The 17103-nt window shown below is 50.3% G+C and overlaps 1 protein-coding gene across 9 annotated transcripts in view; it reads left to right on the top strand.

Moving 5' to 3' along the window:
* SAMD11 (sterile alpha motif domain containing 11) overlaps positions 1 to 17103 on the top strand; it is a 226148-nt gene that overhangs the window by 202308 nt on the left and 6737 nt on the right. For all 9 annotated transcript variants that reach the window (XM_084821698.1, XM_084821696.1, XM_084821693.1 and 6 more), the window contains one exon: positions 12720 to 12844. In XM_084821698.1, the coding sequence (XP_084677824.1) occupies positions 12720 to 12844 (125 nt within the window). The remainder of the gene's footprint in view (positions 1 to 12719; positions 12845 to 17103) is intronic.

The raw sequence follows: 17103 nt of genomic DNA, 5'->3' as shown, positions 1-17103 counted from the left end.
CCTCTGTGGCAGCAATTTGGGCCTCTGGAACCATGTCTTGGCAGCCAGACGTCACTCTCCCTCTTGGCTGGGCGACGAGCACGCGGGAAGGATCAGCAGCAATTCACACTAGTCGTTCACGAAGGGATCCTTAATTGTTGGAAGATCGCCTTGTTTATTTACTCATTCAATCCATCCATCTGTATCCCTCCTCTTCAGAGGTGTCGGATAACATCAATTTTATGTGAAATGGAGGAGTCTGTGCCTTCTAAATATTCTCAGTCAAAGAGCAACAGATAAATGGTGGCAGGGGATGATGGGGGTGGGATGAGGAGAGAGATGGACAACCAGGATGTAGAAAGTCACCTGCAGAAATACATGCACAAAAAGGTGAGGCATGCAGACAGGCTAGGAAAAACGACCCGATGTGTCTAGGAATTTGAAATTACTACTCAGGCCTGTGCAAGACTGGTATGTGGGAATTTAATGGGAATTTGAAATGTTTCCCAGCCCTGTGTGATGGGAGAGATCAGTTGTATATACACCAGTGAGTTACTCTTAATATGAGTGATGGGGTGGGAAGGGACCCTTGAAAATACACACGTGTTCTCTCTGTCTGTGTGTCTGATGGTATTTTGTAAGCTGCTTTGAGTCCACTTGGTGGAAACAAGCAGAATATAAGCTCCTATAATAATTATAATTATAATGGCACACACTTAGTAGAACAAAGCATATAACAGAGCAATCCTATCTGGGTCGAGGGTTGCCTCTGAGCCCAGGGGCGACTGCCTATCCAGTGCAGGGCGGGAGGAGTGGTGAGGAGCAGATCTCCTCGCTTCCCCCACCCTGCTTTCAGGGCTAGACAACTGATTTCAGCTGTCTAGCTTCGGGACCTCGGAGCGGAGGAAGTGGCGGCCGGATGACACATAGGGTGCGTCAGGCCGGCATATCCGATTTCCCTGCCCCCAGAAACGCCCCGTTTTCGCTACTCCGTGCTTACGAGTGGCACATAGGGCCAATCTGCGCTGCCTACGAGGCAGTGCGGGAGGGGTGGAGGCTGGTTCTCTGGGAACCGACCTATCCTATGGCCGTCTAGCCGCTGACTAGCAGCCATAGGATTGCACTCTAAGCTTCTGTTATTATCACCACTATTGTTGTTGTTGTTGTTGTTGTTATCACCATTATTATTATTATTCACACACACTTGAATGGAGTGGTAGTACTATGGTATGGTAATACCATACCACTTCAGAACTGCAGATCTGAAGGTTTCCCATATTTGAATGCTCCTCTATATTTAAAAATCCCTTGCATGTTGAAATCTAGCTCATGAGTAGAAAGAGTTCTAGCCCAGCTCTTTGCTTGGTGTTGTTTTTTTAATTAAAAATTAGCTGCAAGTAGAGATCTAGCACATGAGGGGGGAAAGGTTCTACTCTAGCTGTTTGCTTGCTGTTTTTTTTAAATTAAAAATCCCTTGCAAGTAGAAATTTAGCACATGAGGGGGAAAGGGTTCTAGTCCAGCTTTTTTGCTTGCAGGTTTGGTTTTTATCTTGCAAGGACTTTTTTTTTAATGTAACAGACTCCTCAGAAATGTGATCCCCCGCCATTTCTACCTGAACCTTGACATGGCAGCAGCCTGACATGGCATAACCCATTCCACCACCTCGGGGACTCTGCTGCCTCATTCCGCCGTATATGATAGACCAAGCCTGGGAACTGAAGAGGGTTGAGCAGAAGCCCCACGTGCTGTATCTGTGCATGGCGTGTACCGCTGCAGACTGCAGCATAGGGAGGCAGGATGTTTTCAGTTCTCCCCCAGATAAAATACTCGCTGCACATGCACGGCTTGCATGACAAAGCAAAGATTCTTAGGCTAGGCTTTCCCCTGACAAGCTAGATATCCATCTGTAAGTATTTCGTTTTAATATTGGGTAGGAGGTGTTTAAATAATTGAAATTCCATCTTGAGTCTGAAACGGTACATCAAAGGAATCAGTATGCCATGGGAGGGGGGTTCTGCTCATCTGTGGTAGGTGTGGATCTGTCACAAGTGAGGCTGTGTGTGCGTGAGACAGCTAACTTGGCTTATTTGTCCATATTTTTGGGAAGTTGCTTCTTGCATTTCAAGCATCCTACCCACAGAATGTGTTGAAAGGCATGTATTTTGCAGTCAATTTAATCATGTGTTTTAGTAGATTAAATCTGCGTACATTCGCATATGGTCAAAATAAGACTTCCGAAGCAAAAGGTACGCTTTCTTTGTTTTTTTAAGATGATGCACATGTGGGTGGCAGGAGGCAGCATGTTAGGAGAGGCATTCCCACCATCATCATGGGATGTCTCTTCAGAGTGGGATGGAATGCCTCCTCTGAGTGGGATGGGATGCCTCTTCTGAGTGGGATGGCGTGCCTCTTCTAAAACGGTGCTTGCCATCTGCACTTGTTATTATTAACTGTATTTAAAACATTTTTAAAATAATTGAAAATCTGCTGGCTGACTAATCAGGGGCACCTAAACATTTGCAATCCTACTATTTTGTAATGTAGGGAGTGGCTGCAAAAGTCTCTTTCTCCCCTTCCCCCCAGCCTGGTATATTAGCCTGGAGTTGGAAGCACATGTCAACTTCCCTAAGAGCTTATTGTGGCCATTCATACCTTACAAAATACTTGTGCCATCTTATGTAAGTGAGAGCCTGTGGAATGAGTAGGAACTTTGGGACTTTTCCTTGAAGCCTCTGCTTTTGCTCGGTCCTGTTTCTTTCCTACAATGGGGCCATAGCTGAGTGGTAGAGCACCTGCTTTGCATGCAGAAGGCTCCCGGTTCAATCCCTGGCATCTCCAGGTAGGGCTGGAAAAACGCTTGCTTAAAAACCTGGAGAGCGGCTGCCAGTCAGTGCTGACAGTACTGGGCTAGATGGACCAAGGGTCTTAATCAGGATAAGACAGCTTCTTATGTTCCTGTGTTTAGCAGGGGGGAGAGAAAGAGAGAACGTGCGCTGAAATGTGGGAGGTGGGTTCCTTTGTGGGGGAGACGAGATGGAAGGTGAACAAGCCACTCGGGTGATGAAACCACCCTCCTTTTGAAAAGGAGCAGGTTGGGTCAAGGCGAACACTGGCGCCACTAACCACTGGGGCCACCATTCAGCGGGAAGGAAAGGAGCAATTTCTCTCTGACAGACAGATGGTCGGGCGTGATGAATGTCCTCGGCCACCTCAACAGATGAGGCCGCTTGGCAAGAACTGTTCCCTGTTTAAAAGGGAAATGCGGGGTTTTAGCAGAACGTGGAGAGGTAGGGTTGCTCCCAGGTGGGCACGGCACATGCTGCGCCAAGCCCTTGATAGCATCAGTGTAGCTTTTCTTAGGAGTAACATCCACACTGAGTCTCTTACCCCTCTGCTTCTGCTGCAAATCATGATGGCTTTTCATGGCTCGAGCAATCAGCCCTTTTTAATTCTATCTGCACGAGTGGCTCTGAATGCACATGTTATGATCTGGGCATTTCTGTGTTGTATTTGGGTGCGTGCTGAGGTTCTGGCAGGTGGGCTGTAGGACAGAAAAACTACTGCTGCTAGAACTGTACCTAAGCCTGATACCTGTTTGTTTGTTTGTTTTTTCCTTTTAGACAAGATAATCTTTACTTTGGTACTATGGGTAGGAAGCTTGAAACGCAAGAAGAAACTTTTGGATTACTCATTGGGCTCATGCACACACAACTGGGTTTCTTTACACTGGTTTCTGAATGTATGTACCAAGTCCAATGAAAGAGGGTTGTGTTTGAGGGGACAGGAGGGCATTATACGCCCATTCTGTTAACAGCGGCTTGTTCACACATGATGGCCATCTCATGATGTTGCAGTTACCGTGGGTGTATCTGTGTGTGTCTCTGTGTTTATGGCCTTGTCACGGTGCTGGGTGAAACATAAATAAATAAGGCAGGAAGATCTAGATAACAGCTGACTGGAAGGTGGAGGATAGAAAGGGGAAAGGGGGAGATATAATATCCACGAATGATCCAGGAGACCCGGAGAGAAGCTGGCCACATTCCAGGGAGGAAAAAGGGCGGGGGGAATAGACTGGCTCCTCCGGCACTTTGGAGGCAGAGGGCCATTTTCTATCCCCAGTGACAGAAAATTATCGACGCAGCAGCCCATTGCTGGGTCGATTCCCCAAGCTGCCTTATGAAAATCCGGCCGCTGCCAAATGACCTCATCTCGTCAGGGTTTCGGCTGTGTTCCTCTTCCCCCCACCCCCGTCCTCTGGAAAAGGTGAAGGATGGAACCAGCGAGAGGCTAAAATCTTCATATCGATCTGCAGTCTGGAGAGCAATTAACGGCTGCCTTCCAGGGCCCCTCCGTGACCCCCAGCCCTCCACGGGGCAGGGGAAAGAGAGAGAGAGAGAAATAACAAGATAGATTAAAAAAAAAAACCCTCTATGTGGATCAGCAGCGAGGCCCATGCTGAAGAGCAGGCTGCTGTCTCTGTTCCTTCCTTTTGCCTCTTGACCCAAAGTGGTGGTGCAAGAAGAAGGGAAGGGAGCATGTTTGGATCTTGTTGGCAGTGTGAAGTGAAGCCAGGGTAGGGTTTGAGGAAGGCTTTGCTATCCCCACCACAGGGGCATTTCTACATTTCAAGACTAGATAAGTTTTATCCCAGGCATGGTTTCCCCCTCCCCCAAAAAGAATCCTGAGAAGTGTAATTTAACAGGACAAACATTAGGATTGGGGGAGGGGGCTAAACAAGAGACCATCATTGGGACCCTTCAACCAGTGGTGGTGGGGTTCAGGGCTGGTGTCAAAGGCAGGCGTGGTGGGGCACCTGCCGAGGGCCCACACCCCAGCTGGGCCAACTGACAAGAGCCCCCTGGACTTACTGCTCCTTGCTGCAGCCTGCATGTTCCCCTGCCTCTCGCTGTCATCCAGGCAATGGTGGTGGTGGTGAGGGGGAGCAGGAGATGCCTTGGCCACCTTGCTCCCTCTCTTGTCTGTCTGCCAAGCAGCCAAGTGGTGGCACTGCTGAGGAAGAGGATGAGGAGCGAGAGCAGCTGGTGACCATGGCAATGAGAAGGTCAACTCACTGACGGAGGGAGCCCATTGAGGGTTTCTTGCCCAAGGGCCCTCTAAAGCCTGGGGCTGGCTCTGTGTGTGTGTGCGTGTGCACGTGTGTGTGTATGTGTATGTGTGTTTGGAATGGGCCAAATAGAGGGAACATTCCAGAGTCCTGTACACAGATGACTCACGCAAGCAAGCCCATCTGTATGCACAACACAACACTCTCCTGGAGGTGTATATCAAATCTGTTTCTTTCAAGTAGAGGGCAATGGGGTTTATGGCGTCAGAGAATGGTCGAATACTTAGGCAGGCGTGTACGCACGGTGGTGCCCCATCAGAAAACTGCATGAGCAATGCAGGAATCAATTCATTAAATGGGGGTGTGGAACATCAGGCCCAGGGGCCAAACCCAGCCCTCCACGGTTCCCCAGAAAGCCGCACCCCCTTTCCCCCAGCCGCAAATCGTTTGGTCGTTTCCCAGCTTATGTGCAGCTTTTCTGGCAGTAAAAGCTTTAAGCTAAACTAGGCTGGCATTTTTTGGTTTTTTGGTCCTGCCCCATTGCTGGACATCACTGGAATGCAGCCCCAGAGTGCTTCTCTGAAACTGAATTCAGCCCTCGGGCTGAAAGAGGTTCAGTACCCCTGATTTAAACTGTTGAAAAGCCTAGCAGGCCTGAATCATAGACTGGGAACCTGAAGCAGCCAGAGCCTGATGACAGAGGAGCGGCGCCTCTCTTTCTGGCCAGTGTGGTGGATTGGGGCTAAAGGGAGAGGCAAGCCAGTGGGCGGTAGTGACGGTGGAAGGAGGTGGGCCCACTGAGGGCTTCTTGCCCAAGCCCCCCACCCCTCCAGGAGCCATCACTGTGGGGGACAGAATACGTTGCAGAATATTGCGGTGCTTTGGGATGAAGTTCTAGCCCCTTGGCCTTTATAAGGGCTCGCTCACACCTGCAATTGAGTTTACCTGAGGCAGTGACCCTGCCGTGACCCTCCTGCACTAAATGCCCTTTGTTCAGTTTTTAAATAGATCGCAGATAATGAGCTATCAAATTACCCCATTGGGTTCCGCTTCAGTTTCCTCCTTCAAAAGAGTTAAAGGGGGAAGAAGAGGAGCGAGATCAGTGGAAGATGGAAGACTTAGATGCGGGGAGGAACGCATGGAAGGGAGGCAGTGGTGATCCTGCATTTCAAACGGAAGCAGAAAGCCCCGTTTTAAATGCAGGATTTTAGGCTGGTGTAGAAATGCCCTAAGTACCAACTGGCTAGCTTGGCCAGGATCCCAGGGAACCCCTCTGCGTGGGTATGGCCCAGCTGTTCCTATTTACTGGGAGTCTGGGGGAGGAGGGCATGAGTGGCGGGGGGGATGAAAGGTGCTCCCCCACAACTTCCTTGGGGCGGGGAGGGTTGATCTGTTGAGGCAGGCGTGGTTCCTTTGGGCGTTGCGTGTCGGTCTTGCTTGTCATCATGGAAGTTCGACTGATGCTGTTTCCTTTGGCAGAATTGGGCATTCTGCATCTCCCTCTCTTTCCCTCACCCGCCGTCCAGGAATTGCCGATAAATTTCTCCCCTCTCTGCCAGCCTTCAGCTCAGAAACATCTATGGCATCAGACGTTCTGTGTGTGTGTGTGTGTGTTTCTGTTTGTTTACCTGGTGACAGAGAAAGGCAGGCAGGATACACTTTCGTGAGATAAATATTTTGGCAGGGGCTGCATTTGTGTGACCGTGTGGAAAATACTTGTGGATTCTTACAGGCAACCTCAGATCTTGCATACCCCAAAAATTTTTAAAAAAAGTGTTTTGGGTGTGTGTGTTTAAAAAAAAAAATCCTCTTCATGCTAAATAAACAGGAGAGAATTTGGATCGCTTCCCCAGTCATCTGAGGATGATCTTGCATCCTTGCCAGTAGGCTCTGGTTTGGAACATAGGAAGCTGTTTTATACTAGTTCAGGTTATTTGTCATCTAGGCCAGCATTGCCTACTTTGACTGGCAGTGGGTAGAGAAGGGTCTTTCCCCCCATCACCAGCTACCGGGTCCTTTTAACTGGAGGCGCTGGGGATTGATCGTGGGAGTTTGTGCTCACAGAGCAGGGTTTTCTGCCATGGAGCTATAGTCCCTCCCCTTGGGCCACCCTGACAAATGAGGTGACGAGGCAGATGTTGCTGTAGAAACCGCACTGCACCGACATGTCAAAGATTGTAGTAGTCAAGCACTAGAGATCTGGAGCCAAGGATTGGGCTAGTTGATTCAAACCATTCATGCGGAATTTACCCCCCCTCCCGCTGCTCCTGGAGCCTAAATCATTATTCCCCCTGCCTTCCAGTCCCACTCCATCCTGGCCCATCTTTTCCTCTGCCTCCCTTTCGCCATCACGCCTCATAGCTCAGTTACCACCATGCCCCTGGGATCAAGTTGCCTTTCACTGCAGTCATGGCCTTCCCCAGCCCCCAGTCCTGCCTCTCCTGTTCCTAGATCCAGGGATCCATCGATTGTAGGGTCAGGTGACAGGGCTTCCCAATCTTGTGCCCTCCAGATATTTTGGACTACAACTCCCATCAGCCCCAGTCAGCCTGGCCAGTGGCCAGGAATGCTGATGGTTGTAGTCCAAAACATCTGGAGGGCACCAGGGTGTGGGAGGCTAGCTTAGTGCGTGGGTAGGGTTAGGGGAGGTCTCAAGGTGGAGGCTGCAGGTTGCTTCCCAGGGTTTGGGTGGTGGAGGGCAGACGTCCTCTGGTTCAGTTCAGCCCTGGGTGCTTGATGAGGGAACAGCGAGGGAGGGAGAGGCAGTTGGAGACACATCTGTCGTGCCTTCCCGAGGTATCCTGTGAAGCAGGGTAACCAAAGATGATAGTGCTCCTTTCCCAAAGCATTTGATTCCCCGCATGAGTTACCCAAAGAGCCCCCAAGCGATGCTATGTTTAACGGGAGCATCTGAAACCATGAAAGGGCGCTCTTTTGGAAATGGAAGAGCAGTTGTTGCAGCGGGCTCAGGAGAGGGCCTGGATGGGCGGAGGAGCGTACAGAGAAAGGGGGTGTGTGTGTAAGAGAGGGGGGGAAGGGGATCTTGGGGGGTGGGGGTGAGGAATCCCTCTTGTCGTTTTAAGATTTGGTGGCGGGAGGGACCAGGCCTCAAAAGTAGAAACAATCCAATGAGGGTGACTCCAAAAGGCTTTGATTGTTTGGGGAAAAGGCAGGAAATTACTCAGTGAATCAGTGGTGCGGTGATATAATTTTACACACAGGACTTAAGGGACTTATGGGGGCTCCCCTCTTTGGATGGTGATGTGCAGTACTTCACTTACTCCTGAATGTGGCAAACCAGCCCTACTGTCTTTGGGGGGAGGGGTCCTGCACATTCTTCTGAGTGGGGCCCCCAGACGTCTGCTGCAAAGTCCTGTCCTGATGGCACCGCTGCAGTGAATCGTGGTAGAAGAGGAGATACTTCAAGAGAGTTGTCTGTTGCGGGGAGCCCCTTGAGAGTTGGGGCACAGTCCTGTGTGGCTCTGAAATCCCCCCTCCCCAAGTGACAGTGCATCTCAGAGCCATAACAGGAACTGAGAGGCTCTCCTTTTTCTATGAAAAACCAGCAAAAAAGAAAGTCTCCTTTGAGCTGCAGAGGAGGCTGCCCTGTTGTATCCCTGCATTAGGTTCCTGCGCTGCGCTTGGCTCTTTCTAGTCAGCCTCCACTCCATAATTCTGCCACATCTCCATGGAAAATAGATTGTTTTCTTTCTTTTTTTACATTCGGTCGCGCCCGATGCAAAGAGGCAGCACGATTACTTGCCCTCCGAGGAGGCTGCCTGTTGTGGATCTGAACAAGTTGCTGTTCTGAGTGTGGCGGCTCCTGGTCAGGAGGCACACTTCGGAAGAGCGACTTCTAGGGAGACTGAGAGGTAGACCCCTTCTCTGGGGATGGATAATTCTTGTTCTTTGACGCTCAGAGGTGAAAGCATTCTGGTTTTAATTGAGGGCAGCGACCTGACTCAGCTGTGGGAGTCTGAGAAGCGCTGCTGTGATGCGAGCAGGCTGGGAGGAGTGTGTGTTTGTGTGTGTGCGCGTGTGATCCAGACGCCACTAATCAGATTAAGCAGCTTGGTTAAAACGTAGGTAGACAAACTTATCGCAGAACATCTCTCTAGCCTGGGAAGTCCCTGGAGATCACCTGGTCCCATGAAACACTGGGATTTGAGCGCTGCCATGCTCTGCAGATCCAGTGAGCATTCATACCACTCCGGAGCCAAACACCGAAGGCTCGAGTTGGCGAGCCGAGCAGCGAGGCTCTGTTCCCGATGACTCTGCCGAGCTATCCTTGGCCCGCCTCGGGAAGGAGGAGGAAGTGCATAATTTGAAATCAGTTGGCTGTTACTGCCAGATCCCCTTGGAGGAGACGCTCATGCCGACTGCAGATGGAGGCGTCTCGCTGGAGCCTCGGCTGTGCCTGGAATAACTGAGTTCAGTTCTACTTCCTCTATTTACCAAGTCACAGTTCCTCTTCCAAATGGGCTGGTGGTAGAGAAACTCCTCCCCAGCGTTTGGCATAAACAGCTCCAGGCCCTGGTTACTGAAGCGGAAAAGCCAAATGCAAGTCTCTTGGATCTACTTATGAGATTCCAAGGAGGCAACAATTCCAGCATCTCTTAGATTAGGTTTAGGGATATGCCAGCATTGTGAGTTTCACAGGGGTTTGCGTTTTGCCAACAGACTTGTGTGCAAGCTGAAAGTTTGCACACTTGGGTAACCTCAGGCTGGTTCAGTAGCAGCTAATGTGTTCCCTCTTTCCTATCTTTGGAGCCAACTGGATATCCCAGTCGGTCCTTCTGCCATCACATAAAAAAAGACAGCTATGATGCACACACCCTACATGCCAAAAATTTTCTGGCCCCAAGGACGCCCACCCACACATCCCTCTGGTCATGGCCAGCTCTCCATCATTGTCTCAATACCCCTAAATCCCCTGCCACCTCTGCTGCTCTGGTATGCACATCTCAGGCCATTCCCTGTTTTTTTTCTTTCGAGTAGGATCTGCTCTGAGGCAGGGAGGCCAACAGAAGCTTCCCAGCACGTACTCGGCACTCTGTGCCTGGACAGAGACCACAAAAAAGGTCTCCCTTTCAAGTGAAGTGCCAGACATGCTATCTCCCTGTCCAAAATATTTTTCTCTTGGCTAGCGTCCTGGAAGTAAGCCATAGGTGTTTTGTTTTTTTAAAAATAAGCGTTCCTCCTTCTCCACAGTAGCCATTGGCTTGGCTGTGGCATTTGGGGCAGCTGTGTATAAGCAGATAATGTGATAGGTTTGAACAAATCCTTGGGCCGGTATTTCCCAGTCCGTGTGCTGTGAGAGAACAGCTCACTCACTGCAAGCAAGCAGTGAACGAAATGATTTCAGGAACCCTGTGAGATCAAGAGACCCAGTTTTACAAGGCCCACTCAGAGAGGAACATGGGAAGCTGCCTTATACTGAGTCAGATGCTTGGTCCATGTAGCTCAGCATTGCGCACACCAGGAGTGGACAACTTGTGACCCGACAGATGTTTTGACCTACAACTCCCATCAGCCCTAGCTAGCATAGCTACCGGCGAGGGATGATGGGAGTTCTAGGACAAAACATCTCGAGGGTCACAGGTTGCTCACCCCTGATCAAAGCTGTCTGGCAGCGGCTCTCCAGGGTTTCGACAGCATCCTTCTGGTCCTTCCTGGAGATACCATGGATTGAACCTGGAATTGTCTGCCCACAGTGAATCTGCCTCCTTCCAATCAGCCTCCGATGGATGGGGGGCTCGCTCTCTCATTCAGTTGCGGAATTCATTTGCGGAATTCCGAGACGTGACCTAATTACCTGCCCACGTAGGAGGCTGCATGTGGCATCTCTGCATGAGTCACCACTCTGGTATTTGTCTTTTTCCAGCTAGGAAACAGGCCCAGGAAAAGGTGACTTAGGGCTAACGGTTCTCAGTCTTGCACACTGAGAAGCAGCCTTCCCCCAAACCAGCCCTTCCAGGCAGGTGGGACTACAACTCGCCTGATTAAAGGCAGCCGCCGGCGAGATCACATCACTCCAGTGCTGAAGGAGTTGCACTGGTTACCAGTTGTTTTCCGGGCCAAATTCAAGGTGTTGGTTTTGACCTTTAAAACCCTATATGGTTCCGGCCCAGCCTATCTTAAGGAGCGCCTCCAGCAACACCAGACAGGCCGCTTAACAAGATCAGCCTCGGATGGCCTTCTCTCTGTCCCATCAGCCAGGACAGCTAGACTGGTGGGGACGAGGGAGAGGGCCTTCTCTGTGGTGGCCCCCACTCTGTGGAACTCCCTCCCTAGGGAACTCCGTCATGCCCCCTCTTTAATGAGCTTCCGTCGTGCATTAAAAACGTGGTTGTTCAGGCAGGCATTTGGGGTGGGTTAGGGTATTTAAAAAAAAAAAATTATGGTAGAATTTTATTGTTTTAAATTGTTTTATGGTGTGTTGTACATTGCCCAGAGTGGCTGGGTGACCAGCCAGATGGGCGATTAATAAATTTAATAATAAATAAATAAATATAAATAAATAAACTCCCATTGTCCCCAGCCACCATGCTGGGAGGGGCACCAGGTTTGGGAAGGCTGCCCTCAAAGGAGAAGATTTGGAGTACAACAAAGGGAAGTTTCAGTGCTGGCATTAAGTCAGGAGATAAAATAAGCACTTTGTCTAAAGTCTGGGAAGATTGCTGAGCAGTCTTGGTTTGAAGACGGTTGCTGAGTGGAAAAGTACCCCAGGTTCTGAGCTCGCTTCCCTGCAACCTTCCAAGCAGGGCTGAAGAGCTGTTTATGGAGCACGTCAGTGATGGGAGCATGAAGGGCAACAACAACAACAACAACATTTATATAGTGCCTTTTTCCCCCTTGCAAGGAGCCCAAGGTAGCTAGTTTACACGATCCTCCCCCTCTCCATTTTATCCTCACAACGGCCCTGTGAAGTAGGTGAGGCAGAATGTCAGTGACTGGCCCAAAGCTACCCAGTGAGCTTCATGGCCAAGTGGAGACTTGAACCCAGGTCTCCCGAGTCCCAGTCCAAGACTCTAACCACTGCCCCACATTGGCTGTCTGGTTGGTGTGTGGGTGTGGGTATGGGTGTGAGTGAGTGAGGGGGGGAGGGAGGGAGGGATCAGTTGAGGCCTTCTAGGTTTATAATGCTTGCTTGTCTCTTAAGGAACAGAGTGATTAGAAACTCCCAAGAAAAAAGCAAAGCTATAGCTTGCCAGGACTCCATTGCTATTCTGAGCACGTTGCCAGAGGTGAACGGAGACCCTCACCAGCTAACCATAGTTGTTGCTTTGGGGGTCCACAGTCCTGGCAGGATCCCCCCACCCTGCACTGCAGCTCAAGAGCATTAAACAGACTGAAGACATTAGTGGGAAAGGTGCCCCCTCGCCCTCCCCCCACGGACTGTCATTCTTCTGACCCCTGCTCCCCCTCCCCACCCAAGGCTAGGAGCCTCCGGGAGGCTGCGGCCTGCAAATTGACCCTGCCTGGTGTTTTAATTGACAGTTCATTAAAGATGGATGTGTGGCTGGAGGAAAACATTGCGACGGCGAGAGAGAGGCCAGCATGGCTGTCCATGCGGGAGTTTCATGATTTATGTTTCCTCTCCCACCCCGAATTTCCCAGCGCTAAAACCTTTCCCCCCGCTCTCTATCTCCTCCTTCCTCCAACCCAATCCAGGCACGATGGGAGGTCTCTTTTTGGACGGTGAAGATGGCCCGGCACTGGAGGACGTCAGCAAGTGGACGGTGGAGGATGTTTGCAGCTTTGTGGGCGGCTTGGCTGGCTGCGGCGAGTACACTCAGGTAAATTCCAGGCCGCTCCCGAAACAGAGGGGAGGGCAAAACCCACGACTCCGGTTTCCACCGACCTCGCACAAATCAACCAAGGCAGGAGTTAATTTTTTTTTTAAAGGAGAGGGGGTGACAACTCCCAGAGGGTCACCTCCAGCGCTGGTGTGGACCCAAAGCTTAATGAATGAATTAAAATTCTGCATCCAGGCAAGCAGAATAAATCATGCATAACATATTCTGTTTTTCCCAGTCACCGGAAATTTTGGTCAGCAAGCCTTCTGGCTTCTGAGATTTTGCCAGGGCGTACCTGCACATTTTTAACAATAGAGGCTAGAAACTTGGGCTCTCTTTTAAAGAAATAAAAACCTGAGATTCTCGTGAAGCTGAATGCTGCGTTCAGTACCGCATGCTCGGCACTTTTTCTGCCGTTGTACATCTATTGTGGAAATCCACACAGTCCTGGCTATTTCCAGTGTCCTAGAAATCCATGCTCCCTAAATTACTTCACCAGTCAGTGACCATGGCATGCCACTACTAAATCGCTGATGTGCAGTGGGAGGCTGTGGTTGCTGACTGATGAGAAAATGCAACTTGACCCATACTCAGAGCTCCACTCCTGCATTCTCTCTACACTCATGCCAGCTCCAAAGTCACTTGAAACAGGTTCCAGCCAGGTATTAAGCTCTGATCGTGGAACATGTACAAGGCTTGTTACCTTTCAGGTTTTCCTGTTTGCCTCTGAAACTTCCTTTTTAATCACGTAGATTCTATATGTAGAATATTTTGTGATCAGAAGATCACTTAGCGCTGTTAACAGGGAGAAATGCATTATATCACTGATGTTCATAAAGATCAAGGGTAGGTTGTTGACAGTGTCAGGCAAAACAAAGAAAACAAAAGAAAAACCATTGCATTATAGAGGGAGAAGGTGACCAACTTGAAGGAGGAAAGGGCATTCAGTTACATTTTATCTTTTACAAAATACATTTACAGTGAAATCCCATGCATTTCTGCTCAGAAGTAAGTCCCACTGAGTTCAGTGTGACTTACTCCCAGGTATATGTGTGTATAGGATTGCTGTGTCAATTTATTTCCAGTTTAGATAGTTTTATACTTAAAAAATTAAAATACATCGCCCCCCTGCCAGGTTTTGTTTGCCCAGCCCTGTTATAATGGTAATGTTCATCATCCTGGCTTTTGACAAGTTTGTCCAATAATTGTGAGAAAGCAATTCAGAAGTCTTATCTTAGCTGTAGAACTTGGATGCTGATTAGGCTCCATGCATTTTGGAGTGGGGAAGCAGTGAGCAGAGAAAACCCTGCGAGCCAAAAGCTCTCGTAGAGCAAAAGCGCTACATCCATCACTGCCAGGTGTAGGCCCATGAAGTGAGGCCCCAGGTCCGTATACAAAACCCAAGTCTGTTCCTTTGGCTCTTATAAACACCCTGTTGAGAGGGAGGGAGAGCAGCAACTGCGGGAGGAACAGATTCCTGAGGTGTCTGGGGCAGGCTGGAAGAGAAGGTGGCCGTGTGCTCCTGATGGAGGGAGGGAGAGGACATGATAAATGGGGAGGGAAGAAGTGGGTGGGAAAGAGACCCAGAGAGCAAGGAAGATGGGCTAGGAACAAGCAATGGAGCGCAGGTTTTTGTTTTTTAATAATTATTCCTGTCCTAGATGGAGACTCAGGCTCAATTATTGGCTAACTATTAACAACCATCTTATTATTACACCACTGTCAACATTTCTGGTACTTTACTAAAGGATATAATCCTCTACACGTTTAGACAGAAAAAGGTTGGCTGGCTGGGGCATGCTGGGAGTTGCGGGGCTTTTTGCTGTCTAAACATACATAAGGTTGCGCCCTAAGCGTCATAAGCAACCTCCCTTCCCTCCCCCCAGAGCAGGTCTCTGTCCTCAAGGAGCTTCCAGTCTACATTTCAGCCTCAGGGAAGAGAGCTGGGGGAGCAGGAGGAAAGGGAATGCAAGCTGAGTAAGAGCCAGCGCTGTCCAGGCGCTTGGCCCTCATGTTGACAGGGGGTGAGGGAGTGAGGGGTAGGCCGTAGGCTTTCCCAGAGAGGTGGTGTTTACAAGGGGAGGGGCTGGAATGATAAGCAGAAAGGCACAAAATCTTTCTGCGGTGCCAGTAGAAGCCGCAAAGAATTGTGAGCCGGCTAGCGGGGCATGCTCGCTCCTCTGGCTTCAGCTCTCCAAAACAGCTTTCTAGACTGGCCGTTCACAGTCCAAAAGTGCTGGTGGATTGGGATTGGGAATATAAGATCGCTCTTGAAATCATGCACGCACACATGCACCCGTGCGCCTTCTGCACTGGGCTTTCTCTTTTGTGCTGACCTCAAATATAGACTACCCCTTCCTCACCTGATTCGGAAGCCAGGACCCAATGCTCCCCCCCCAATGTTTTCTCTCTAGGTGGCAGGGTGGTGGTGCATTTTTCAACATGGGGCCAGTCCTCCCTTGCCTCACCCTCCGCCCCCCACGGTGTAAATCCCTTTGTGGCATGCTTCATTAAAGCCCCCTAGAATGGGACAGAGAGAGGAGGAGAAAAGGCAGGGGGGATGCAAAAGAGGATGGTTATGAACCTAGCATCTCTGAAATGGTTTGCTGTGAAGGCTGCGCTTTAGCATTCTTCCCAGCCCTGCAAAGTAAGCAAGGCTTCCCAAATTTGAAGGTAGGCAAGGCTTCCTGATGGGCTTCCTGAATTTAAGGGTAGGCGAGGCTTCTCGAATTTGCATCGAGGCATCCCGGTGCAAAAAACAATGTCTTGTCCGCAGTGGCGTGAGCTACGCCTGGTATTGCCCTAATACAGCCTTCCCCAACCTCATGCCCTCCAGATGTTTTGGACTACAAATCCCAGGATCCCTGACCATTGGCTATGCTGGCTGGGACTGATGGGCGTTGATGCCCAAAACCTTTGGGCCACATCTGGATGTAGTTTGCAGCTTCCTGACAAACCTCAGCTGTCTTTTCTTTTTAAAAAATAGAGTCCTAGTCCTTACTTTCTTGGATGTTTCTAGCTCTTGTGAAGATGTGCTTAAAAACCATATGGGCAAACATGGCTCTGCAGAGGGAGGCATCCTTACACCTCCAGCTCCTTTGAGCTTGCAGCTCAAAGATCAGTGCTCTCGCGCTCTCTCCATTTGACCCTAAAACTGCAGTGCCGCCTTTGTTCCTTTCTACCCCCCCCCCCCCCACACACACACACACTGCCCCCTCCCTTCGGCAGGCGGGCAGGAGGGATAAGCCATCTTTGCCAAATTTCCACTTACAGAGGGGGGTGCCCAGCTGTTCCCTGCCATTTATCTGTACTTACCTGTAACAAAATTATATGGCTGGCACACCTCTGACCACAAAGGAACTTCAGTCATTCTTGCCCCTTTAAAAGGGGTGCATCGGTGGCTCAGTGGAAAACCCCTGCTTTGCATGCAGAGGGTCTCAGGTTCAACCCCTGACATCTTCAAGTAGGACTAGGAAAGAATCCTGCCTGAAAACCTGGGGAGCTGTTGCTGCCAGTCAGTGTCAACAATACTGGGCTAGATGGACCCACAGTCTTCCGATAAGGCAGCTTCTAATGTTCCTCTCTTGTCGAAACTCCAGACCGTTTCCCCAGCAATCAAAGAGTAGACCGCTAACAGCTTTCCCTAACCAAGTGTCCTGCAGATAGCTTGGACTACAACTCCAATAAGGCGGCTGGGGATTATGGGAGTTGCAGTCCATCACATCTGGAGGGCACTGGGGTTGGGGGATAGGTGATGTATAGCAACAGATGGAGTGCCAAACACTGATGTGGCAATACTGAAGGCCACCCATTTGCCCTTTCGGACAAATAGCCTGAGACGAAGGTGCTTTGTGCCGCCTGTATCCTGCTGGCCTGGGCAGGATGTGTGTTCCCTTTCCAACACCCAGCACGCTCATCAGGTTTGGCCAGGCTGCCGGCTGTGCGAAGCGAGGATTGCGGGAAGTGCTACTGCTTTTCCCTCCCTTGCCACCTGAGGTCTCCCCCTGTGCCACAGGGAATGGAAACGAACTGCCCTTTTGGAGCCTGGTCCCAGAAAGCAGGCACACGCACGCCCCCCCCCCCAAATAAGGCCATGTCAATGCCTCAGACAGCGCCAACAAAAGGAGGAGATGCTGGGGGGAGAGGAGTGGGGCCGGCGTGGAAGGAGTTAAAGGGCGGGGGCCTTTTTTTTGTCCACAGCAGGCGCTGCATTTAACAAGTTTTTACTGTGTGAGAAAGCGAGGCCGCCGGGGAGACCC

Source organism: Heloderma suspectum, chromosome 15 (assembly GCF_057233095.1).
Source record: "Heloderma suspectum isolate Gila_16-S chromosome 15, 16-S_ref, whole genome shotgun sequence".
In the NCBI taxonomy this organism is placed as follows: Eukaryota; Metazoa; Chordata; class Lepidosauria; order Squamata; family Helodermatidae; genus Heloderma; species Heloderma suspectum.
Note: the sequence above shows the minus strand (reverse complement) of the source record. Positions and strands in the feature narration are given on the sequence as shown.